This window comes from Petaurus breviceps, unplaced genomic scaffold, assembly GCF_028583685.1.
Source record: "Petaurus breviceps papuanus isolate PSGF00001 unplaced genomic scaffold, PetGlider_PUasm1.0 37, whole genome shotgun sequence".
Classification (NCBI taxonomy): Eukaryota; Metazoa; Chordata; class Mammalia; order Diprotodontia; family Petauridae; genus Petaurus; species Petaurus breviceps.
The window spans coordinates 24,981,429-25,004,488 of record NW_027186296.1 but is presented as its reverse complement, the minus strand read 5'-3'; the positions used below and the strand labels follow the sequence as shown (position 1 = coordinate 25,004,488).

General features: G+C 40.9%; 1 protein-coding gene and 1 pseudogene across 1 annotated transcript in view; both read left to right on the top strand.

Moving 5' to 3' along the window:
* The window catches only part of DNAAF4 (dynein axonemal assembly factor 4), a 97,969-nt gene that overhangs the window by 28,683 nt on the left and 46,226 nt on the right, over positions 1-23,060 (top strand). Inside the window, exon 4 of the mRNA XM_069098102.1 lies at positions 5,308-5,548. Within this exon, the coding sequence (XP_068954203.1) occupies positions 5,308-5,548 (241 nt within the window). The remainder of the gene's footprint in view (positions 1-5,307; positions 5,549-23,060) is intronic.
* On the top strand, positions 16,599-18,109 carry LOC138168706 (phosphatidylinositol 3,4,5-trisphosphate 3-phosphatase and dual-specificity protein phosphatase PTEN pseudogene; annotated as a pseudogene).

Sequence of the window (23,060 nt, the reverse complement as noted above, 5' to 3'; positions counted from 1 at the left end):
AAGCCATCAGCAAGTATTATATGTAATGGGGAGAAGCTAGAAGCATTTCCCATAAGATCAGGAGTGAAACAAGGGTGTCCACTATCACCCCTCTTATTCAATCTGGCACTAGAAATGTTAGCAGTAGCAATTAGAGAAGAAAAAGAAATCAAAGGAATCAAGTTAGGCAAAGAAGAGACCAAGCTATCACTCTTCGCAGATGACATGATGATATACTTAGAGAATCCTAGAGAATCAAGTAAAAAACTGCTTGAGACAATAAATAAATTTGGCAAAGTTGCAGGATATAAAATAAACCCACATAAATCCTCGGCATTCCTATATATTTCCAATGAAACTCAACAGCAAGAAGTAGAAAGAGAAATCCCATTTAAAGTTACTGTAGACATTATAAAATATTTGGGAATCTACCTGCCAAAACAAACCCAGGACCTGTATGATCATAACTACAAAACACTTTTCACACAAATAAAGTCAGATCTAACTAATTGGAAAAATATCAATTGCTCATGGCTGGGTCGAGCTAATATAATAAAAATGACAATTTTACCTAAATTAAATTATATATTTAGTGCCATACCAATTAATTTACCAAAAAAACTACTTTATAGAGTTAGAAAAAATAGTAACAAAATTCATCTGGAAGAATAAACGGTCCAGAATATCAAGGGAATTAATGAAAAAAAAAATGCTAGGGAAGGTGGACTAGCTTTACCAGATTTCAATCTGTACTATAAAGCATCAGTCATCAAAACTACTTGGTACTGGCTTAGGAATAGAGGAGTGGATCAATGGAATAGATTAGGCACACGAGATTCACAAGTCAACGACTACAGTAATGTATTGTTTGATAAACCCCCAGACCCTGGTTTTTGGGATAAGAACTCACTATTTGACAAAAACTGCTGGGAAAACTGGAATATAGTATGGCAGAAACTGGACATAGACCATTATCTAACACCATATACCAAAATCAACTCTAAATGGGTTCATGATCTAGGTATAAAGGTTGATACTGTAAGCAGTCTGCTAAAACAAGGAATAGTTTACCTATCAGACTTGTGGAGAGGGAATGACTTTATGATGAAACAGGAATTAGAGAACATTATAAAATGTAAAATGGATAATTTTGACTACATGAAATTGAAAAGTTTCTGTACAAATAAAGCCAATGTAACCAAGATTAGGAGGGAGGTGGGAAATTGGGAAAGAATCTTTACAACCTATGTCTCTGACAAAGGACTCATCTCTAAAATATACAGAGAACTGAGTCAAATTTATAAGAATACAAGTCATTCCCCAATTGATAAATGGTCAAAGGATATGAACAGGCAGTTTTCAGAGAAAGAAATTAAAGCTATCTATAAGCACATGAAGAAATGCTCTAATTCACTATTGATTAGAAAAATGCAAATCAAAACAACTCTGAGGTACCACATCTCACCAGTTAGATTGGCTAAGATGACAAAACAGGAAAATGATAAATGCTGGAGAGGATGTGGGCAAACTGGAACACTAATGCATTGTTGGTGGAGTTGTGAACTGATCCAGCCTTTCTGGAAAGCAATCTGGAACTATGCCCAAAGGGCTATAAATACTTTCATACTCTTTGATCCAGCAATACCACTCCTAGGGTTATATCCCAAAGTGATCATAGAAATGGGAGAAAGACCCATATGTACAAAAATGTTTATAGCAGCTCTTTTTGTTGTGGCAAAGAATTGGAAATTAAGGGGGTGTCCATCAATTGGGGAATGGCTGAACAAGTTGTGGTATATGCATGTTATGGAATATTATTGCGCTATAAGAAATGGGGAGCAGGCGGTCTTCATATTTACCTGGAGAGGCTTAAAAGAACTGATGCTGAGTGAGAAGAGTAGAACCAGGAGGAATTTGTACACAATTACAGACACAACATATGTGTGATGACCAACTTTGATAGACTGGACTCTTCTCAACAATGCAGGGATATAAGTCAATCCCAAAAGACGCATGATGGAGAGAAAAACGTGCATCCAGAGAAAGAACTAAATTTATATCCAGGTGGAAGCAAAATACCTGATCTTTTTCGTTCTCTTATTTGATTTTATGTCCTCTTTACCATTTTTCATTCCAGCTGGTACAATCCATCCTTATAACCTGACCATTGTATAATGTGAAAGTATTTACAGATCCTATACTTGATTATAAGACGCCATGGGGGGGGACGAGAAGGAGGGGGACAAAATGTGAAATTCAAGGAATTGTGGAATTGAATCCTGTAAACTAAAAGGAAACAAACATTAATAAATTAAAAATTGAATTTAAAAAAAAACAAATACTTCAGGTGTTGTATAATGGTTAACTACTGATTACTTGTGTTCACATCTATATATGAAAATCTTCTAGTCTGAATCCCTATTTCTTTATTCTCAAATCACTGCAAGAATTTTTTAGTTGAACCCTTTGTGTCTGTTTGCCCTCAACTCTCCTCAGAATAATACTCATAATCTCAAGAAATGATAATTTTGTACTTGTTGCCTGTTGATTCAAGTCCAGATGCCTTTTCTTGGCTTTGAGGAATGAATTTAATCTAGTCCTAGGCTTTCTTAACCACCAGTACTTCACACATGAGCTCTCTTTTAGTCAAGTTAGGGCTTCCTCAGTGCCCTCTGTATATATAAACATCTTCATTTGTACCTCCTTGCTCATGCTTCCTCTACCAACTGAAGTACTTTTCTTTCTCCTGTATGGTTATAAGTATAGAGGTTTTGATGGAACACAGATAGTTTTATTAGGGAGGGATCGAAATAAAGAAACTGTACAGACCATGCTGAAGGCAAAACTGGTGGTCTGAGAAGTTTACACCAGTGGGCATCAGAAAAAAATACAGTCTGCACAGTCAGAATCTAGGCAGGCCTAAGTGACAGGAATTTCTAGTAGTGGGCATCCTAGCAGGCTTGCTGAAAATGGTATGAGGGTAGTGGCAGGCAGTATAGGTGAAGGTGCAAATAGGCTGGTGCTTAACATAACAGATAAGAATTCTGTCACCTGTACTATGGTGTAGGCTAGACCTTCAGACTTATGAAGCCTTATGACAGCCTCAGAAGAGAGAGCAAGGTATCGAGAGGACCCTAAACAGAGGAGAGGAGAATCAGACTGACTTTAATAACTAGACATCTTCCTAGGCTTGGGGAAGATACAGTTTTTTGGAAAGTATTGGTTTAGAATACTTAAGCCAAGCTGGTTTCTATAGCTTTTTTTTCCTGCCTTGTCATACTGCTCACTCATATTGAGCTTGTAGTCTCAGATTGTTTTCATAGAAATTGCTTTTTAGACCTATGTCTTCCATCTTATATTGGTTTAAACATTTTTTTAAAGTTTAATGGTAGCTCTTTATTTATCTCTCTTAAATTTCTTTTTTTTTTCTTTAGATTTCATACAACATTCCAGTCAGCTATCTTTTCAGATCCTGACTGTCATTCTTGTTAGGTCTCCTTCCTAGCTCTATGTCTTTTGAAAATTTGATAAGCTAGGGAGTAGAATCAAGCACAGTCTCTAGAGTACCAAATTAGATACTTCCCACCATGTTGACATCATTCCATTCAACTAGTCCATTCAACTGGAATGCAGCTAACAGTATTCCATACCTCTTACACAAGAAAAGCAAGAGAAACTCTGTCAAATGCTTTGCTAGAATCTAGACATGTTGCTTCTCTAGTATTCCTCTGGTCTATCAGTAAAGAGTCATGTCTAACAAGGGAATAAGATCATTTCCAACATGACTTGTTCTTAATGAATCTAATGTTGGCTCTTTGTGAACACTGCTTCTCCTAGAAGTTATCATCTCTAAATTCTACAATTCTGCAAGGAGTAAAAATCAAGCTCATTGACCTATCATTTTCAGACTTCTTTTAATTTCCTTTTTGAAAAATTGGAACATTTTCGTGTCTCCATTTCTATAGGGCCCTTTCTATTATTCTCCACCATCTTTCAGAGATCACTGACATTGGCTTAGTAACCAATCTGCCAGTTCATTCAATTTCCTGGAATGTAGGGCTCATTTGGTTCTGGTGAGTTGAACTCATCAAGAATATATAGTTGTTCTCTTAGTATCTCCCTATTTATCATAGTTTGAATTGATTTTTCTTTTCTTTCTAGCCCAAGAATTGTTGTATTTCATTCTAACAGAGGTTTTATTTTCCCTCCATAAAGTCCAACTCTGATTCATCGTTGTGGTATGGAGGTGACCCTGGTTTCTTGAAAACTATACCAGCAAAAGCTCTGGCAGATTCTGCCATGCTGGAAAGACTGAGTATAGTCCTGGAAATAGGACTCTGCTTTTTGAGGAGCATATTAAATAAGTGTGTGGTGACTCATTATTAATAGACTGGTCAGTTGTTAAGGAATTTAGGTCATGGCAACTCATGAAATAAAGGAAAATGCAAAATGGTCCCCAGTTTGAAGGAACTTCATTTCGCTTCTTTAGTAATGGTGGCAGAATGGCAGAAAGGGGATAGGGGCAAGGAGTGGGGAGGCAGAGAGTGATAAGAATTACATAGTATTTAGATAGTTTGTTAACTTTGTTAATAGTATTCTAAATGTGAGATCCTTGTCTACTGACCAGTAAGTGTATACTTTATTAGAGGAATTAAATTGTACCAATTTTGACATTTTTGCAATAAGTGAAATCAGAAAACAGGAGGAAGAAGCAATTAAATGGAAGAGTATCTCAAGGTATTTAACCTCCCTAGTCTTTAGATTCCCTATCTGCAAAATGAGGGGATTGGGCTAGATGGCTTCTGAAATCCCTTGCAACTCTATGATCCTACAAGTCTATGGTTCTTTTCCTACCTTTTCTGCATATCCTTCTAAGGGAGGGAAAATTTGGGGCAGAGAGAACATGAAACATTGTGCAAGGTGTTGATTTTAGAGCAAATTGAGATTTGACTTCATGGAGAAAAGTTTTTTAAACTCATCACTGAAAACTTTTCTAGACAGATGAGAGAAACTCTTTTCCCCCAAATTAGCTTCAACATCTACATTCTGTTTGGGCCAGGGCTCCTGAAGCTGTTATGTGACATAGCCATAGATCTCAGATAGGGTAGGATTTAGATTAGTGTTGTAGGAAGAATCGTTTGGTTTTTGGAAGCCTATAAATACCTAATACTAACTATGATGGTAGGAGTTTGAGAGGTCTGAATGATGAATGATCTTAATGTATTTATCTTTTCTCCTTATTCTTTCTTCTCTTTTTTTCTTTCCTTCCCAGAAACTGTTGTCCTTTACAAAACCTTTTTAAGAATCTCATGATCTCAATTCTTACAGATTGAAGAAAATGAACGGAAAAAAATTGAAGATTTGAAAGAAAATGAGAGAGGAAAAGCAACTAAGGAACTGGAAGCTTGGAAGGAACAGCAAAAATATGCTGCTGAAGAAGAAGAAAAGATACAAAGAGAAATAAAAATGTGTCAACAAAAGAAGGAAGTAGAAAAAGAGAGAAAGAAATCAAAAGATAAAAAGACAATTAGCCACATAAAAAGTATGAAGTCTAAAAATGCTACAAGAGGTACTGTACATTAATTTTTAATATTTTCTGGGAAAGTGGTTTCTCTTGGTAAAATTAATGGAATTAAGACAGGGTTTCTCTTATTACAGTATAGATTTGTTGGGGAAAATTTATTTTTACTGATATCATCTTTTATGAATCTTTTATGAATTATTTTATGAATTTCCAAAGTTCTTTATGATTTTCCTGTGTAAAATTAAAACTTGATTTTGTTCCTTTCCTCTTTAAGATTATTCCTTAATAGAATAAAATTTTAATTAACTAAAATGCAACTATCTAGAACCTTTACTTTACTAAAAATTTTTACCCAATAGGTACTTTCTACTTTAAGGTTTAAAAAAAAAAGTCATGGTGTGGCTAGGTGGTGCAGTGAGTAGAGCACTAGCCCTGGAGTCAGGAGGACCTGGGTTCAGATCCAGCCTCAGACACTTGACACACACACGCAAAAACTAGCCGTGTGACCTTGGGCAAGGCACTTAACCCCAATTGCCCTACCCTCCCCCCTCCAAAAAGCAAAAACAAAAACAAAAATTAAAAAAAGTCACTACAAAGTAGATCATAGTGGTTTTTTTTAAAGGAAAAGCTTATGAAATATGATCTGGGGCTAGTAAACATTCAGTCTAGTCTCCTATACAATCTATAAGTGAATTTTCTGACCGTGCCCATTACGTATTACAAGATCTCAGATCATCCAAAATTCGTTATACTTAAAGGAAATGTAAATTAAAAACAAAACAAAACATACTTTTCTATCAGGGTTGAAATAGGTTTTTAACCTGAGTTAACCAGGTCTCCCCTTCCCCATTCTTTTCTTAAAGTTTTACTTCATATAGTACTATGAAGACCCAGAAAATTTCCTGAAAAAAATGTCACAAGTACTTTTATACTAAAAAAAGAAATGGAAATCAAGGGCAGCTAGGTAGTGCAGTGGTGAATAGAGCACCGATCCTGGAGTCAGGAGGACCTCACACACTTAACACTCACAAAAAAAAACTAGCCGAATGACCTTGGGCAAGTCACTTAACCCCAATTGCCCTACCTTTCCCTTTCCAAAAAGCAAAAAACAAAACCAAAAAAAACCCCAAAATGGAAGTCTTTTCTAAGTAATGATTGAAAATATGTTTCCTGACTAGCTTTTAAAGCAAGAATTGATACTAGCAGTAGCAAACATTATTCCTATAAAGATTAGAAATGTGGAATTTACTCTGCTTACATAAAAAGTACAAGACGAAGTAAAATAAAAGTAAAGCTAAAGTTTTAGGCATTAAAGTTATAATTTAGTTCCTTTTTACTTTGACCTTGGGATCTACAAAGTGACTGAAAGAAAATACCTGTTCATTAACAATTGAGTTTAAATTTAAGAATTTGAAATATTAACCTTTATTTTAGTTCCATTAACATTTCTTTGTTCCATAGTTCTTGTTTTCATATATTATTGAGACATGCTTGTCAGTATATTATTTTGTGATGAAATCAGGCATGGGGGCTGAAACCTGCAGGGCTGGAAAGTTGTTTACAGTTAAGCTTAAGGAAACATCAATGCTAAATTTCTACATACTGTTGTTTTGTATTTTTCAGTATAAACTGGTCACTAATCTACATTTATTCCCCACCTCCTACTCCTGCAGTCAAATGGTAAAGTCAGCTTTTAAAATGTAGAAGCCTATACATCTTAGTTTCTCTGTGGCAGAAAAGTGATTTTCAAATATAGTACCCTAGAATAAAGGGCAGCTAGGTGGTACAGTAGATATAGCTCCAGGCCTAGAGTCAGGAGGACCTGAGTTCAAATTTGGTCTCAGGCAGTGATAAGCTGTGAGAACTTGGGCAAATTACTTAACCCTGTTTGCCTCAGTTTCCTTCTCTGTAAAATGAGCCAGAGAAGAAAATGGCAAACCAGTATCTTTGCCAAGAAAATCCCATATGGGGTCACAGAGAGTCTGACATAGCTGAAAGGACTCAAGCAACAACACCCTAGAATCAATTGTAAGGGTGAGGTGATTGATTTACTCAACCCCATCCCTTTTAACATAAGTGATAAAATAATCAATTCATAAGCCTTAAACTAAGTGGGAAAAGACCTTTGAACTGGAGTACTTGCAAAAGGATCTTATTCAGATAGTCAGCAGTGTTTAAGCACATGCTATGTGCCAGGCACCGTACTATATACACTGAGAATACAAATACAAGCAAAAAGGAAGATATCGTTCTCTACTTCTTTACATTATAAAATGTAAGAAAAATGTACATTATAAGAAAAATATAAGAAAAATGTATTATAAAATGTAAGGAAAAAGACTATATAAAAGGAGCTGAAAAGGAAGGAGGGGAAGGAGGCATGGTGGAGAATCCTGGGAGAATCAGGAATATGAAGGAACAAGCATGGTTGGCCTAGGGCCTAGGTACTTCCTCAATGAGAAGTCCTCATGAGGAATTCTTCAATGCCAGCAGGTAGCCAGCAGGGGGAAATAAATTTCTAGGATAAAGACAACAACAGACAGAGGCTTCTTCCTGGGTAAAAAGATTGCTGGGTATGGAGTATAGATAGGCCAAAGAAACTTGGCCACTCCCTGGAGATTATCTGTAAATTTATCAAGCAAATTAAGAAGAGATTCATCTCAAAAAATGGAATAAGTGTGGCTCTCTAGCACATCCCAGAGAATAAACACCTGAGGGAGTAAGGAGAGGTTTCTGCCTTGGCTGTATCTCTTTCCTCTACCCACTTTGGCTAGAAAAGAATCTGTGAGTTTCAAATGGTGCAGAAGATTTTGGACTTCCTATTTTCCCACTGATATCCTACCAGAATCTCTAATTAGTTATCAGTAGTATCCACACTGAGAATCAGACAGACAGATGCAGATAAGCCATGCAGGGTGAGGAGGGAGAAATAGAAAAGGAACCAGCAACCAGGAGTTATAAGTTACCCCTTGCCACATGTGCTCTCTAAGCTTGAACATACCTTCCTCTGGATTCTGTATGTACTTGGGGGAGAGTGTGTCACTGACTTTTGGGTGAGAGGTTTTGTACTAACTGTTAATATTGTACCATGTTAGTAAATACTCCCTATCTAAAAGCTACTTAGGGCTAATTGACTAAATTAAATTTCAACTGAAAATATTGGGGGGAAGCTGGGAGCTCAAATAAATGGTATTAGAGAATCTCCTTTGATTCCTCTGAGGTACCCCTAGACCCCTGATTTAGCCAAGGTATAGGGACTGAACTCATCTATGAGAGTGGGAATTGGGATACAGATTTATATGAGCTATACAAATATTTATTTCCAAATGCTCTTTAGATTACCAAATACATCTTTGAATATGAAATATGTCCTGCAGACTTTAATAATTTTTTCCTTGTGCATAAGTAAACTATGCTGAAGAAAGTTCAAATAGTTTTTTTTTTACATCATTCTTGGGTTTTTCCAAGTATCTTGATCTAGAAAACCTCCTTCTAGGGTGGCTAGGTGGTGTAGTGAATAGAGCATTGGCCCCAGAGTCAGGAAGCCCTGAGTTTAAATCCGACCTCAGAAAATTAACACTTACTAGCCGTGTGACCTTAGGCAAATCACTTAACCCCAATTCCCCTGCCCTTCCCCCTCCAAAAAAGAAAAAAATAGAAAACCTCCTTCTGTGCTTGTTTGTATAGTAGTGTTATTACATTAAGATAGCCTAATTAACATCCTCAGGTAACCAAATATTTGTAGGCACCTATATCCAGAAAACTTTCAATGCCTTCTTTTGTAGACAAGATGAACTGAAGATGGGGGCGAAAGGGAAGGAATTGTTTAAACTATTTCAAAAGGAGTAGTTCTTTTGGCATACTGTTGTCAGTATTAAAAAATAAATACTGACAAAGTTATTTTCCTAGCAGATGGTCTTTGACTAGACTCTTTTTTGTTTTGGAATATGAATGGATAATGTATTTTCTGTGTAAGGAAGAAGCAGTGGAGTACTGTGCCTTATAGATAGGTGCATAAGTGTGCAGAGAAAAGAAATTTTGTGATTACACCTCAAACTACTGGGATTTTTTTGTAGAAGCAATCAAATGAATGAATAAACATAAATATATATATATATATATATATCAGCTATATAGGATCAAATATAAAGTCCTCTGTTGGCATTGAAACCCCCTTATAATCTACCCCCTTCCTATCTTTCTAGTTTTCTTATGCTTTAGTCCCATACATGAACTCTGTGATCCAGCTATACCAGCCTACTTATTCCTCACATAATGACTGTACTACTAGCAGTAGTGGCAGTGCTGGTAGCTAGCATTTACATGGCACTTTAAGGTTTACAAAGTGCTTTACATATATTATTTTATCATGTGACAGTTCAGTTCTATGCTTTGTACTGACTGTCTCCCATGCCTGCCTGGAATACTTTCCCCCCTCACTTCTACTTTTTTGTTTCCCAAGCTTCTTTCAAGCCTTAGCTCAAATCCTATCTTCTCCAGTAGTACTTTCCCAGTCATTCCAACTTCTAATGCTTTCCCTTCTTGAGTTTATTTCCCATCTATTCTATATGTATCTTGTATGTACCTAGTTATTTATGTCTCTCCTATTAAAATGTGAGGTCCTTGAATTTAGGGTTTGCTTTTACCTTTATTGTATAAAATGTGTGTTACTGCCCAGTATATAGATGGATGTCTCACTTGTAGCATGGATAGACATCAGATTTGGAATTTGGCCTATTCCTTTCCAAGGGAGACTGAGATTTCCACCTTTGTGGGGAGCAGGAAGGAAGCCATGTCTGGGGCCGTGTACCTTTCCTCAGCTGTCTCCAAGACGGATATTGAACTAGAATTATTTTTTCCACCATGCTTCAAATATTGGTAGTCTAGAGGAGTCTGGAGCAGCTAGGTTGTGCAATAGATAGAATGCTGCATTTAGAGTCAGGAGAACTTGAGTTCAAATCTGACCTCAGACACTTACTAGCTATATGACCCTAGTCAAGTCACTTAACCCTGTTTGTCTCAGTTTCCTAATCTGTAAAATGATCTGGAGAAGGATATATATGACATATATATATATATATATATGTATCAAAGTATCTGCCAAGAAAACACTAAATGAGGTCATGAAGAGTCAGAGAGTCAGACACAACTGAAACGATTCAACAATAGCAAAGTTTAATACTTTAGGGTCCAATATAAATGACACTTTCCCTGATCACTCTCAAGAGGAGACTAAGTAATAGTTTACTATCACCAGCTTAGCTCCCTTCCAACAATTATTAGTCACATTAAAGGCTATCTCAAATAGCTAACGTACTTATTTGTCAAAGTTAGCCATATACAGAAGTTAGGGAATTTATACAGATTAGAGTGGAACAAAGAACACTTAAGAGTAAAGGAACTCTTCAGCTTGGGAAGGAGAAAATGATCTCCTAGGGTGGTGGTTTTGGGGAGGGGGGAGTCTTTTAGCTATCTCTAGAGTTGCAAGTGCTAGAAGGTAAGGTACAAATCCAGCTTTCTACATGTCTACAATTCCTGGGAGATCTGTCATCTGTGCACAGGTATGTAATGTGGTTCATCATTTTCTTAGCCAATCAGGAATCCTCTGTGTACAAAGAAAAACCATCCAATCTGCTTAGGCAGAGATACATTTATATTCCCAGCACTTAGTACAATGTCTGGCACATTGAAAGTAATTGAAAAATGCTTTTAATTGGTTTCTTGATTTCCCTGGCTTATCTGTCCTCACTTTATTCTTCAGATAACTGCTAACATTAGCTCTATGTCACTTTTTCCTCATTAAACTCCAATGGCTTTTTTTTTTGTCTTTAGGAACAATAAAATTTCTCTGTTTGGCCTTTAAAACCCTTTAAACTTGGCCCCAACGTACTTTTCTATTATTATATGGTACTCACGTTCCCATACTCTAAGGTCCAGCCAGACTGCCCTTACTGTTTCTTACACACAACACTCCATTTCCTATATCTATGTTTTTGCATTGGCTGTCCCTCCATTCCTGGGATACATTTCCTCCTCACCTCCCTTGATTCCTTCTGCACTCGTCTCAGTAGCTACCTTTTTCATGACTCCTTTCCTGGTCCTCATATATACCTGTGCACAATTGACAGATCTCCCTGGAACTGGCTCTTTATTTCTATTGTCTACTCTCAGACATGTACAAAGAGAATATTTTCTATCAGTTGATCATGTCATGTTTTGACTTTGACCTTGAACAAGTCACTTGCCTTCATTGGGTCTGAATTTCTCCACAAATCACGTCAGCCAATCCGATACAGACAGGAACGTAATAAAAAACAGAGGAGGGGTGGCTAGGTGATGCAGTGAATAGAGCACCAGCCCTGGAGTCAGGAGGACCTGAGTTCAAATCCGGCCTCAGACACTTAACACTTACTAGCCATGTGACCTTGGGCAAGTCACTTGACCCCAATTGCCCTGCCTTCCCCTCTCCAAAAAAAAAAAAATAGAGGAGCCAAACTTGGGAAGCTTGCCACTATCTAGATATACCATTTTTACAAGGCTATGAAGATAAAAACAATTACAAGCAGCAGAAACAGCTGATAAGAATGGCTCTGAAAAGAAAAATAGACAAAGTTTTTATGACAAAAGTTGTACTCAGTAGATTTTGGAGTTTAATTTTCTCTTTTTTCTCCTCAGCTTCTTGTCTGGAAAATGGGTCCTTTTTACTTCCCTACTCTTAATAACTACAGATACAGAATGTTGCATATATTGTTAGACATTTGCTATGTCAGTCAGTTTTCCTTAATTGTTTTTCTTGGTCATAAGTGAGGGTTCTTTGGACTGGCATGTAACTTGAAATGACTGGGATTTTTTCTAAAATGTATCAATAAAACTTAAAAAAAATAAAATGCAAAAAACCCAAGGCATTTATGTTAGCTTGACACTAGATAATATGAAATCCAGAAAACAGTAATTTTCATGAGAAATGCCATAATATAATAGAAAGGGAATTTTACTAGCAAATAAGAAATTTTGTTCTTATTCTCTACTCTAAAACATACCCAGCTATTACTTTAAAAAAATATTTGGGGAGGCTCAGAAACTTAACACAAAAAACTAGCCGTGTGACTTTGGGCAGCTCACTTAACACCAATTGCCCTACCTTCCCCCTCCAAAAAGCAAAGAAAAAAAAGCTTTATTTTTGCCTTTTGGTTTTGCATCACAGTCATTTTTCACTCTTCCTCCAGATTGGACATTCTCTTGTGATAAAAACAATAAAATCAAAAACATGTCGTTCCTCTAAAGACTATGTCTGACTATCCTCTTGTATACTCCTTTAGTAGTCACCCACCTTTTTACCATACAGCAGGACATATTTCATTATCTCTTCTTTAGAACATCTATTGGTTTTCCATTATTCTGAGTTCAACTTAATGTTACTTTACTTCTCTATGTTTCAGTTCCTTTATCTATAAAGTAGAAATAATAATGCTTACCTAAAGGCAACAGGACTGGAATAATAATTTCTTGAGATCCTTTCTAACTGTAAATTCCGTGATTCTAATAATCTTGATAACTAATTATATTCTCTCATTTTTGCTTGCTTCTCAACAATTGAGATTCTAAAGTTCACCATGTTGCAGTTCCTTTGTGACAAGAATTAAAAACATTTAAATAAGTAAATATATAGATGAATAAATTATAGCTTAAAATTTAATGTCAAATATATTTTACAAGATCAGGTTTTACATATTAGACTTTATATTATTAAGCCAAGAAAGTAAAAGATCCCCATACATATCTAATTGTTATTCAATATTTTTCTTCTGGCCTAACATTAATGCCCCTTTATTGAAGTATTATTTTGTTTTCTTCACATGGAGGAAGCTGATACGTAGATGATAATATTACATGTGTGATAATATTATATGTGTTATTACATAGTGTTGCGGGCGTTTGCCCTTACAACAGATCTAGACGACTAGCCCTACGGCCCTCTTACTTACCCATCCCGGGTCTTCGGTCGTCACTGGCCCCTCACGGGGAAAAACACCAGACAGAAGGCGGAGGAGTGAAGCGGGGTGGTTTATTCTTCAACAGTTACATGGCGGAGAGAGAGAGAGAGCCCTCTCACACGAGAAAATATATAGCGAGTCCGAGCCAATCACATCGCAGTCTTACATTTATGGCCTTATATGGTGATCACCCCATGGCCTTATATGGAGATCACCCCATCAAGCTTATACATATTCATTCAAAGCAACCATGGCACCACCCAAAGCCCCTCCCCCTCCCCCATCAACTCCCCCTTTTTCTTTAAAGCAAACGATAATCCTATATGCCAAAAGAATTGGCAGTACAGGCTGCTAAGCTTCTCGCTACAGGCGACACAGGTGACCATGCTTCTTGCCCGAAAGACCACGGAAAAATCCCATTACCACTCAGGGGTCCTGTCCCAAGGATTCTGACGTGCGGTGCGGGGGCCTCTGGCTTAGGTCACCTCCGATTCACTCGAACCTTACCCGTCGTAGGACACCGACACCCTGGGTCCTGTCTTAGGCGGCCGAGGAGGGAGGAGTTGCCCGTCATGGAGTCACCCCCGTCTTACCCCAGGTGTCACACGTCCTCCATGGCCTGGAACCATACCTGAGGATCTCCCCCATCTTGGAGGGTTAAAAGTGCCTGTTGGGTCAGAAGCATGTAGCCATCCTGACGTCGCCGTAGCTTACAGACGCAATACAGAAGCAGAATAATCACAAGAGCAAACACCACGGTGGAGGAGGTTAAGCCTCCCCACTGTGAGAACCAGGATGTAACATCATGCAGCCACTTAGACAGTCCGGAAAGAACGGCAGGATCGACAGAGGTGGAATTCACCGATGCAATAGCCAGTCTTAATTGTCTTATCTGTTGTTCGTATTCGGCGGACCAATTGCCTAGGAGGAGAACGGAAAGTTGACGGGACAGGTTAGCTGCTCTAGTAAAGTTCTCATACAAAACAGGAGTAACACATAAACCAGGCATACGCAGAGTACACCCAACTTGGGCTACCTCCCAGAGGACATCAACCTCCTCCTGAATCAGGTCCACCCTCTGATTCAGAAGCATCATTCCGGTATACAGGTGCCCATTTATTCCCTCTTGGGCTGTTAAGGCCATGGTAACGGAGGCGCTCAGATTGGCAATCGCCGTTGCAGTCGGCACAGCATAAGCCAAACTGGCGGCTGCTGCAGTAGCCGCAGCGGCAGCAACAGCAATGGCGGCAATAATGGCAGCAGAAATGCCGAAGTCTCTCTTTGGCCTTAACTGCAAAGCAGAATTGGTAATGTTAAGTGGCCAGGGAACCCACCATGGGAGGTGGAGGACAACTGCCAATGGGAACGCTTGAGCATTCCAGCAGGAAGAATAAAAGCAGTCATTCTTACATTGGAGAAGAGACTCATTGTGTCCTGTCCGATTGGAAACCAAAAACAGAAAGGGTTGCCAAACACAGACAGGTGTGGGTGGTATCTGTACATGCTTGACTGGCCTTGACATATTAAAATCGAAGGGGTCCAGTTCTGTCCATGTACCATTTCCCCACCCCATGACCCCGCCCAACAGCATGGCCATGGGGCGCAAATCCAAACAAGCGCCCCCCTCCCCACAGAGCAACCACAAATCAAAAGGGTTTGCAGTGACCCCAGGATCTTCATAATGAAGATGACGCGAGTTTGTATCGGAGGTAACAGTGGACATAAGAGGTTTAGCATCTTGGCAAGTCCAGTTGGTTGCCACACCCGCAGTAACATTACCAGAAGGGATGGGAGGGGAAAAGGTAAAAAACGGGTGCACAGGGACAGCTGCGGGTGACTGGCACTCCGTCCAGGGCCAAAAATCCTTGTGGCGGGAGGGCCGACAGCGAGGCTGGGCGCTGGGCTGGGGCCGCCACTCCCCTCCGCCCTCTCCACAAAGGAGACCACTGTTATCCTTCGCTCTAATCATTGTGCGGGCCGGCCAAAGTCCTTTCAATAGGGAGCCGTTCACCCTCTTGCTTGTAAAGTTGAGGCGGTCAGACCACACAGCCTCTTGAGGAAACAGCCCGACACATGGTGACAGTTCCGGATCGACTGTGGGTGTGATTTGAAAACATAACGTCCCATTAAATGATATTGTCCTGTTACTTTCCACCGGCCTAGTGTCGTTGTTGAGGTGCAGAACAGGGAGCTTAAGGGTGTTGTTAACTGTAAATAAACGAGGAAAAACTTGTGCCGAAGAAGTCACAGGCATGGGTCTCGGGAAGGTGGAAAGCAGTCCCCAGCGTAATTCCGTCACGGCATTCTCAGCAAGGAGACTCAAGATGAGGAGGGTGAGTCGACAATCTGAAAGACAAGAAGAACAAGAATTCTCCTCACCCCCCAACCTGTCGGGGGTGGTGCCTTAATCAAGATCCCTAACTTTGTGAAGGGGCACCCATTGCTGTACCGCTGTTGGGTCATTATTTGGAAAAAAGGAAAGGTGGCCGGGCCTTCTTCCAACCACTTTTACAGGGCCGTGCCATTGGCCCCCCTTATCCTGCCACATTACCCTGGAACCGGGCAGTGCCCGGTTAGGTGCGGGGAGGGTCAATGGAGAAGAGGTGGTGTTCTCACCGGAGGCGCTCCAGAACCTCATGGTGGCAGTGGTGCCGTCATCTCTAACTTGCAGGAAATTTAAGGTAAAGACAACCTGGGCCAACTCTTGACGAGTGACCGACCTGCATATTCCCCCTTTCTGTTTAAACAGGACGGTCTTAAGCGTACGGTTTGCCCGTTCAACAAGGGCTTGCCCGGTAGGGTTGTAGGGGAGGCCTGTAGCATGTTGAATAGAAAATTCAGTACAGAACAAGGCAAAAGCCTTGGAAGTATATGCCGGGCCATTATCAGTCTTTAAGGCTAATGGCACTCCTAGGATAGAAATCATTTCATAGAGATGGGCAATAACAGCTCTGGTTGACTCACGAGGCTGCAGGGAAGCAAAGACAAAAGATGAGAAGGTATCAATACAAACATGGATAAACTTAGAGCCAAGATGTGTAACATCCATTTGCCAAAGCTCATTGGGGGCAGTACCTCGGAGGTTAAATGCGTCCTCCTTAATGCGAGGGCGGAAGGGGGCACACACAATACATGACCGGACAATAAGTCTGGCCTCGCTCTTCGGCACACCATAAAGAGCCCTAAGAGACCGAGCTGAGATATGGAACTTAGCATGTGCCAACTGTGCAGGGGAAGCTTTCGGGGGTGGAGGTGGGGAAAGGCTAACTGCGTGGAGGGCCTGGTCCGCTTGTGCGTTCCCAGAGTAAATGGGACCCACAGCCTTTGCCCGTGTGTGGTGACATCAAAGTGGAATTCTTCCACAAGCAGAACAAGATGCTCAAGAAGGACAAAATGTTTCACTTTTGGGTAAATACATTCTTCATACCAGGACCAGAGGAAAACTCAGACAAAGTAGAAAATGGAAGTCTTTGTGGAGATCAAGAGATTGATAGTATTTGCAGTGCCGAGCGGTCAGATAATGACAAGGAATATCTCATACTCACACTGTCCAAAAACGATCTGGACAAAGCGAACAAAGACAAGGCCAACAGATACTTTCTCCAAACTTTAAGGTGAAGCTTTTCTTCACAAAAACTGTAGAAGAGCCGTCAAACCCAGAGGCCAGCAGCTCCACCTCGGTCACGCCGGACGTTAGTGACAATGAGCCCGATCATTATAGATACTCGGACACCACTGACTCTGACCCAGAGAACGAGCCCTTCGATGAGGATCAACACACACAGATCACAAAAGTCTGAACATTCCTTTTTATCAAGAGGGAATAAATGGGCTAAAGGAGGGTTCAATCCTATCATCCTGCAGAAGGGAGCCAACAATTTTTTGTAAAGCAGTGAGCTTCTCAGCTTTAAGGGGCCACTGCTCAACCCAGACCGGGCGGTTATTCGTCCAGGTCAGTTTCGGGGCGAAGCTCAAATCGAGAGTGGTCCCTATCCATTTCCCGGTAAGCAGTCCGGGGTCACTAAGGAGAGTTGCATTTGCGCAAGGACATCCCGCCCCCACAGAGCATAAGGCAGCTCGGGGAGACACAAAGGAGTGAACCTGCCTGCATTATCATCCACCGACCACGAGAGGGCACGAGCCGATCTCTGAGCTCTCTTGTTCCCCCCCACTCCCTGGACCGGCGTGGATGCAACCATCAAGGGCCATTCTTTCCTCCACTGATCCAAATTAATGACTGAACAATCAGCCCCCGTATCAATGATCCCTAAGATCGGATAATTCTCAACATGAATAATCAAAGTGGGACGGTTCAAAGTGATGGAACGAGCCCAATTCAATTGGCAAGGATGCTGGGATGAGGGGCCGAAGGGAAACGCCTTAGCAATGATCTGATCAGCCCGTATAGAGACGGGGGTGCAGTGTGGATTAAACAGGGTCAACATTGCCTCCATATCCTCTGCTACTTGGGTGGGGACCTCAAAGTCAGGAGAGCCTTCTAGGCCGGTCACTACAGCTGGGTGGAAAGGCAAATGGGCAGGGACTGTTATCGCCTCTCCAGGGGGAAGTGTAAAGATGGAGGGTTGTTTTCCAGGAGAGGCCCTGACTCTTACAAGCTGAGGATAATTGCCGCTTAACGAGGATGGGGGAGGGGCCCTGCGGCTGGGCCCCTCCACCCGCCGTTTCCCTGCGGTTGAGATCCGGGGGAGACCCCGGTCTCCAAAGGGGCTTGTTCGCTGCCCTGTTTATTCTTGGCGCGACAAAACCGCGCTATGTGGCCAAGGCGTCCACAGTTAAAACACTTAGGAGGTGTTCCTCTGGTGGTGGCTTTGCACTGGGCCTTATAATGGCCGTATTGACCACATTGAAAACAAGCCTGCTTGCCGGGACCTTTCTGGGCTGACGAGCTAAGTTGTTGTATAGCCGCCAAGAGGCTCTGTTCCCTCTCTGTATTCGAGACTGTCAATTTTTCCAGTGCCTGTACAAGCTGGCGGTCCCTATCCTGGGCAGTGCAAACCAACTGTGCAATCGGATTTTCCGGGGGCAGGTCCATTAACTTATCTATGACGTCCTCCAAGGGGGCCTCCGATGGCAGGGATGCCACCGCAGCTGCCTCCCTGGAGCGCAAGCCTTCCTTAACCAACTGCTTAATGAGTATGTCCATTCCAGGGCCGCTGCCTAGGGTCCTATGGACCGTCTCCTGAACTTGGTTAACAAAAGAAAGGGGGGTCTGATCAGGTCTTTGTTTCAGGCCGACTAATTTAGGGCCCCCTGTCATACCCTTGGCAGAAACCTTCTCCCAGGCCGCTATGTGTGCGGCCTTGACATCATCTAATTCTAACTGCCCATAGGCTGCCTGCACGGCCGGGTTAGAAAAATGGCCAGTGCCACAAATCAAGTGCTCAGTGTCTTGAGGGGGCCTCCCAGGTCTAAGTCGGGCCAAATGCCGGGCCTCCCTCTTCACTTGTGCCTGGAAGGCAAGATGCATAGCAGGGTCTAGACAGGACATAGCTAGCTCGTCAAAATCCCCCGGGGTCCAGGGGTGAGCGGTCACCAGGTTCATGAGTAGCCTCCTAACATAGGGTGAAGAAGGGCCATACTTAGTCACTGCCTCTTTGAACTCTTTCAGTGTCTTATATGGGATGGGAGAATGAGTACGCTGACCCGTAAGGGGATCAGTCAAAATGGGATAGACATCCCAAGAGGCGAAGTCCACCTCCGCGCCTGCCTCCGCCGCCACACGGAGGCTCCGCCTTATTAACCCCTCTCCCTCACAAATATTCGCCTCTCGCCCTTTCTCATAATGAGGAGGCGGGGGCGGAGGGCAGGGAGGGGCGACATATGCGGAACTAGCAGCGAAAGACGGGGCAGGACAGTAATTGCCTGGCAAACAGGAGGTGCTTGGTGGCAAGGCGGAGGTAAAGGGCGTGGAAGTGGGGAGCGCGCCCCCTGCATCCGTTTCCCCTTTGTTCTCCCGTCTCTCCCTCCTCTCCCAACGTGAGGGAGTGTCCTTCCGGGTCCTTCTTCTCTCCCTCGATCCCCGGGCGCCATCTTGGCGCCCACTCCTTTTACCTTCATCTTCCCCTTCTGAACTGCTAGCGGAACTATCCGCCGCCTGATTCATTACCACAGCTCTTAAGTCCTCCCACGGATATTGACCGAAGCCCCCTGGGTCCTTCAATTCCTTATTCTTCCCTTTTTCTAACTCTGAATCTGACCCGGCTAATGAGGAGCCTACCTGTGTGGCCAAGGACCGGCAATCGGGGAAGGATTCAATGCCGCGTCCACTATCTTAAAGACCGAAAAATCGGTGGGTGTTAACGAACCAGGGCAGCCATTCTCAAAAGCTGCCATCTGCTGTCCCACAACTCTCCATCTATCGGCCTGTATGCCGACATGCCTGACCCAAGGGCATATGTCCCAGATCTTATCTATAAACTCCCTCAGGTCTTAATGGGGATTTTTGCCCCCCTTTGGGCGCAGAGCTTATAAAGTTGCGCCGCTATCACCCCCTTCTCCTCCGGCCTAAATACAGGGATACTATGCCCTGTTCCCATCCTGTCCTCTTCCCGAGGCTACAGTGGCCTCGAGGCTGTCTGGCGACTGGAGCAGACCAGCTGCGTCCAGCAGGCCGTCCGCCAGCTAGTCGTCCCGAAGGGTCAGCCCCACGTTGGGCGCCAAAATCTGTTGCGGGCGTTTGCCCTTACAACAGATCTAGACGACTAGCCCTACGGCCCTCTTACTTACCCATCCCGGGTCTTCGGTCGTCACCGGCCCCTCACGGGGAAAAACACCAGACAGAAGGCGGAGGAGTGAAGCGGGGTGGTTTATTCTTCAACAGTTACATGGCGGAGAGAGAGAGAGAGCCCTCTCACACGAGAAAATATATAGCGAGTCCGAGCCAATCACATCGCAGTCTTACATTTATGGCCTTATATGGTGATCACCCCATGGCCTTATATGGAGATCACCCCATCAAGCTTATACATATTCATTCAAAGCAACCATGGCACCACCCAAAGCCCCTCCCCCTCCCCCATCAACATAGCAAAATTTTTGCTTTAAGACCCTAATATTTCTAGCTATTATTCACTTTTTAAAAAATTTTCTAGCTTTAGGCAATTTCTTATTGTGAGATTTCCCCATATGAATAAGAGTTTAAATTAAAAAATCTATAAGATACTAAAACTTGAATGAAAACCTTAAAATCACTATTTTTTGTACTAAAGAATTAGTCTTTTTATCAATGTTTTTTTAAAGGTATATTTTAGAAGTATACTACCACATATCAATTTCTATGGTATTAAAACATAAACTTCTCATGTTATGAAATTTTTCTAAGATTTAGAAAAAATTAGGGCTTTTTGTATTATATTTTATTTCCAAGAATTTATGATCTCATTTATATGGTTATTCCCTCCAAAAAGCATATCACAATTCTTTCTGAGTCTCCATTTCCTTATCTGTACAAGGGGATAATAATTATTACCTATCCCATAGTGCTATAAGGCATAAATACATTGCAAACTTCAAAGTGCTATATAAATGTCACTTGTTTGCATTATTACCTTCACAAATTGAGGTCAGAATATGACTTAGTACCATAGTAACAAAAAATAGCAGATGTCTTCAGAATTTTAAAGAATTCTTTGACTGTTTTCTGGGGCTTTGGGCTGCTTTTATCTTTCCTTCTCTTTGATATCACTTGAAACAGAGCTTTGTATGATGATTAACATATAGTAATTAATTAATTTATAATTAAATTAATAAAATTTTCTTGGGGGAAGAAAGCAGAATGTAACATGGACTATTTCATAGAAACACTGTAGAATACATTGTCAGTGAAAGATGTTTACGTAGCCTGAGCCATTGATGATTGATTACCCTTACAGTATAACAGTTCCATTCTGTAATTATAAAGCCTCTCTGCTACATTGAGACCCAGTTCTTAAATCTTGGTCACTGTTTTGTCTTGGTCTCTGCCGTTTTGGTTTTTTTTTTTTTTTTTTGCCAGATTGTTATTTCTGCTTTAAGGGTAATGTCACAAGTGATTATATAATACTACATTACAAAATTATCCATGGTTTTCAGTCATTTATTCAGCATGACTGGTGCTGTTTATGTGTTTTCTGTGCCCTATTACAGGAAGACAGGTCTTTTAAACTTCCTTTTCTTTCACTTTCTCCATATGGTGAAAACTATTCCTTCTCTTTCTAAGGAAAATCCTAGAAAAAAAGATCACAGATCCTCTTGTTTTTTTATTTATTATTATTTTTGTGTCAGATTTGAACTCTAGTTTTCCTTGTCTCCAGGTTCAGAATTCTATCTACTGTGCTACGTTGCTGCTTCTATCTTTTATAGATATCAAAAGAAACTATATAAAAAGAGAATATGAATGTGTTATTAGCAGTATACTTGGTATGGATAAATATTGCTATATTTTGAAGTTTCTGTGAATTATTAAATTTCATTCACTTATATGTATTGCATATCTGCTATGCACAAAGCATTATACTAGGCTTTGGAAATTAAAAAAATAAAAAAAATAGACTCTGCACCAACAAACTTTTCGTTTACTAGGAAGACTTGATATAAGGTAGAGTGCTGTAATGACAGTAAAGGAGAGATCTGGAGAAAGTACAAAATTAGAGGAAGATAGAACATCTTCAGTTAGGGGGATCAGAGAAGTAGTTATATTTTGAAAGACTATTTATATTTCCCTCCATCCTATACTGCCCCCTACTTATTCTATTTTCTCCTTTGACCCTGTCCCTTTTCAAAAATATTTGCTTCTATCTATCTCTCCCCCAATCTGCCCTCTCTTCTATCATCCCCTCTCTTATCTCCTTTCCCCCCTACTTTCCTGTAGGGTAACATACCCAATTGAGTGTATGTTATTCCCTCCTTAAGCCAACTTCAGTGAGAGTAAGGTTGAACCATTCTCTTTCAGCTTCTTTCTCTTCCCCTCCATTGTAACAGAAACTTGCCTCTTTTATATGAGATAATTTATCCTATTCTATCTGTCCCTTTCTTCTTCTCCCATTATATTTCCTCTCTTGCCTCTTAATTTTATTTTTTAGATATCATCCCTTCCTATTCAACTGATCCTGTGCCCTCTGTCTATGTGTACATGAACATACATATGCCCACACTCGCATATGTGTTTATACACACATTACCCCCTCCTATACATACATATATATGTATGTGTACATATATATGCATATATATTCTCGTCAACTATCCTCATACTGAGATAAGTCTCATAAGTTACAATTATTATTTTTCCATGTAGGAATGTTAATAGTTCAACTTTAATAAGTTCCTTATGGTTTCTTTTCCCTGTTTACCTTCTCATGCTTCTCTTGCTACTTGTATTTATTTGAAAGTCAAATTTTTTGTTAAGCTCTGGTTTTTTCATCAAGAATACTTGGAAGTGGGGTGGCCAGGTGGCTCAGCGAGTAAGAGCACTGGTTCCAGTGTTGGGACGACCTGGAGATCGAATCCCGGGCTCACACACTCAGCACCACACCCAGAAATAACTGGCCGGGTAACCTTGAGCA